General features: G+C 43.9%; 1 protein-coding gene across 1 annotated transcript; it reads left to right on the forward strand.

The window, feature by feature from the left end:
* Positions 1-434: 434 nt before the first annotated feature.
* LOC103805855 (enhancer of mRNA-decapping protein 3-like) lies at positions 435-2,164 on the forward strand (the record flags this gene model as incomplete). The annotated part of the gene is made up of 2 exons (XM_009078517.1): positions 435-633; positions 1,851-2,164. Coding segments are annotated over exons 1-2 (478 nt in total), but the record flags the coding sequence as incomplete, so codon positions are not given.
* Positions 2,165-3,140: the final 976 nt, after the last annotated feature.

A 3,140-nucleotide genomic window follows, 5' to 3' on the forward strand; every position in this document is an offset into this window, starting at 1 on the left:
TCCCCATTTTAGTTGGACGTGCAGAGATCAATCATCTCACTGCTGACTATTCACAGAAGCTGTTCTGTCCCAGTGCCAGAATTTTCAAAAGGAAATTCCCAGTTTGGAATCACAGGGAAAACATCCTCCGGCAGGACAGGACTAAATGCTGAGTATCACTCTCGGGAGCTGTTAGTCTTCTATGCAGTTAGTCAAACAATGATGTGCATTATAATCGCAGTTAGCCAAACAATGCTCTGTGTTAGGAACTTAAAGGCAAAGCCCCATCCAGGGATTAACCCTCTCCCTGGGATCGCTGGTGTCTGTAGGGATGGTATTTCCTCCCCACAAAGGAGGGAGAAGCTGACAAAGCTGGAGCTGGGTGGGAGCCAGAGGTGTGGGCTGGGGGCTGCTGCTGAGTCAGGTTGTCACTTTGTGCATCTTGTCCCAGCCAGGCTTGTGTCTCTTTACAGCACCGTGTGCCAGAAATATGGCTACAGACTGGCTTGGAAGCATCGTGTCAATTAACTGTGGAGAAAGCTTGGGAGTCTACCAAGGAAGAGTGTCTGCAGTGGATCAGATCAGCCAGACCATCTCCCTGACACGACCCTTCCACAACGGGGTCAAATGCCTCGTGCCAGAGGTCACCTTCAGGTTAGTGGCTGCCTTTTCCCCCCCTGGCTTTTTCTAGGCAAGCTCTGTGCTGCTTTGGATGTTTTGTTTTCCCTAAAAATGACCTCTTTGCCTTAAATTTCCTGACTGTTCCTGAGTGCCTCTGGTGTTTGTGTTAGTTTGGGTGCAGGAGATTAATTCCTGGCTTGGATCCTAGAGTCAGGGTGGTGTAGCTCAGGCTTGGAGATTATTTGTGGGTAAGACTGTGTGTTTATATATATATGTATGTAATATTTATGTTCTATTTATATTAACATATTTATGTATTATTGTGTTTAGGCATTCTGTTATTAGGTTTGTTTTGTTAGCTGAGGGGATTGACAAAGCTTTTAAAGCTTTGCCCTCAGCAGTTCTTTCCCATCAGTTCCTGATAACACTGTGCTTGAAAAGCATAACTAAGAGTCACTTATCCCTGGACATTTTCCTGCTCCCTGAAATATTATAGTTAAGCCTCTGAGTCACTGACTTTTCAATAAAATGGACTCCCCAAAGTCAATATGCTTCATTTAGGTGGTTTGTTTTTTTTTGTCCTTGGATTTTGAAGAGAGACAAGGAAAAGTCAACAACCACATTCTTCAGGAGCTGTGTGGAAGCTTCTCTACTTTTATATCCCACTTGGACAAATCCTAAGTTGAAACCAGAAGTGCCTAATTCCTGATGTATTTCTTGCAGTCAGTGCAAATGGAGGTCTTTATAATCACTTCTTTGTTCTCTTCTGGCTCGTGCCCAGTGCCAGATTAGTTTCCTTTATCCTTCTCTTCTGTGGAAATGGGAAGTGCCTGAGCATGAACTGCACTAATCTATGGGTAGCTTTCTGCAGAAATGGATTAAAAGTAGTTGCCTCAAGGCTGAAAGTAATTAATTAGCTAGAAACTGAAATTAATACAGATTTCTGCAAGGGCTGAGCCAGTTGCTTCCATGTTTTGCTTGACTGATTCCTGTTTCAGCCAGGAAGAGAACCTTTCAACAAAATCCAGGTGCAGTGTAGGAATCCTGAGGTTATTTGGAAGATTCATGCCATTTCAGTTCAGATTGTGGAAACATTCTGAGTGAGGATTAAAATCCTTTCATTCCCTTGTTTCTGTCATCAGAACAGTCCCACTGGACAATGCTGGATGTTTTTCTTTAGGAGTTCTTTGTTGCAAAGGCATCTTGAGTGCTAAATTCCTGACTGTCTGGTTTTCTTGTCCTGTTTTTAGGGCAGGTGACATTACTGAGCTGAAGATCCTGGAGATCCCAGGACCAGGGGACAGCAGGCAATGTGGGGATGTGCAGCCCATGGAACCGTGCATCCCTGGAGTTGGGTGCCAAGTGGGGCCCAGCCAGAATGGCACTAGCAAGGTGGTAAAGAAGCCCATCTCCAGCACTGCCCCCCAGAATATCCCAAGGAGAACAGACATGAAGAATCAGGATGTTATCATCTCTCCACAGCAGCAGTGCTCCAAGAGCTACATGGATCGACACATGGAATCGCTGTCTCAGTCCAAAGGCTTCCGTAGGAGGCACAATTCCTGTGAGTATAGATGTTAACCTGCTGATTCCCTTTTTTACTGCCCAGGTTATGGCTGAAACATCTCCCCTCCTTCAGCAAGGACATTGCAGACAGGGCTGGAAAATTTGAGTGGAAACTTGGGTCCCTGGAAAACTTGTTGCTGGAATCTCGTGTTGCTACCTGAAGGTCAGGAGAAGGTTAAATAGTGAGGAGAAGAATTTCACAAGCTGTGCCTCAAAAATGTTATGAGTGTAGATCTTCCCAATTTCTGGCACTTACCTGTTGAGACCTTATGGTGTTGGGATTAGATGATGATCCAGGCTCATCCATCATGTTGAGTGTGCAAAGAACAGCACCCTTTGGGTCTCTACTGCAGCATTTCTGAGAGATGTTTACTTGATACCCATGTACCTAAAAAGCAAACACTCCTTTACCACTTTTTTTCATTAAAAGGAATTTTCAGGTTGAGTTAGCAGAGGTATTCCCTGTCCCACCCTGGATCCTGCTTCCCAGAATCAAACCTAATGCCAGTTACAATGATTTCCTGTCATCCATTGCCCAATTTTCAACCTCTGCTTTGCCTCTAAAAGGAACTGGAAACCAACTGCAATATTACCAAGCTTTTCTATTTAAAGCTTGGAAACACATGACCTAATGAGCATCACCCTGCACCCTATGAACATCACCCTGCACCTAATTCCAAATGGGATTTTGCTATACTGTTGAAACCCCAAATGAATGAGTGATGTAAAATCTAACCAGAGCATCCCAAAGTCAAACATCCATTATTTCTCTTGATAAAGTCTTCAAGATTGGGCCAAATTTGGGTCTGATTTGTTGTTTGGGTTTGTTTTCCTTAAAGCCCCCTGGGCTCTCCTCCTTTCCAAATTTCCATCATCCAGTTATCCAAATGTCAGGATGTATCCAGCATATTTCCATGACTTAATTGTTGGAGCATCAGTATTTCCATTACTTCATTTCGTGGTTAGAAAAGAAA

This window comes from Acanthisitta chloris, unplaced genomic scaffold (assembly GCF_000695815.1).
Source record: "Acanthisitta chloris isolate BGI_N310 unplaced genomic scaffold, ASM69581v1 scaffold24197, whole genome shotgun sequence".
NCBI classification, from domain to species: Eukaryota; Metazoa; Chordata; class Aves; order Passeriformes; family Acanthisittidae; genus Acanthisitta; species Acanthisitta chloris.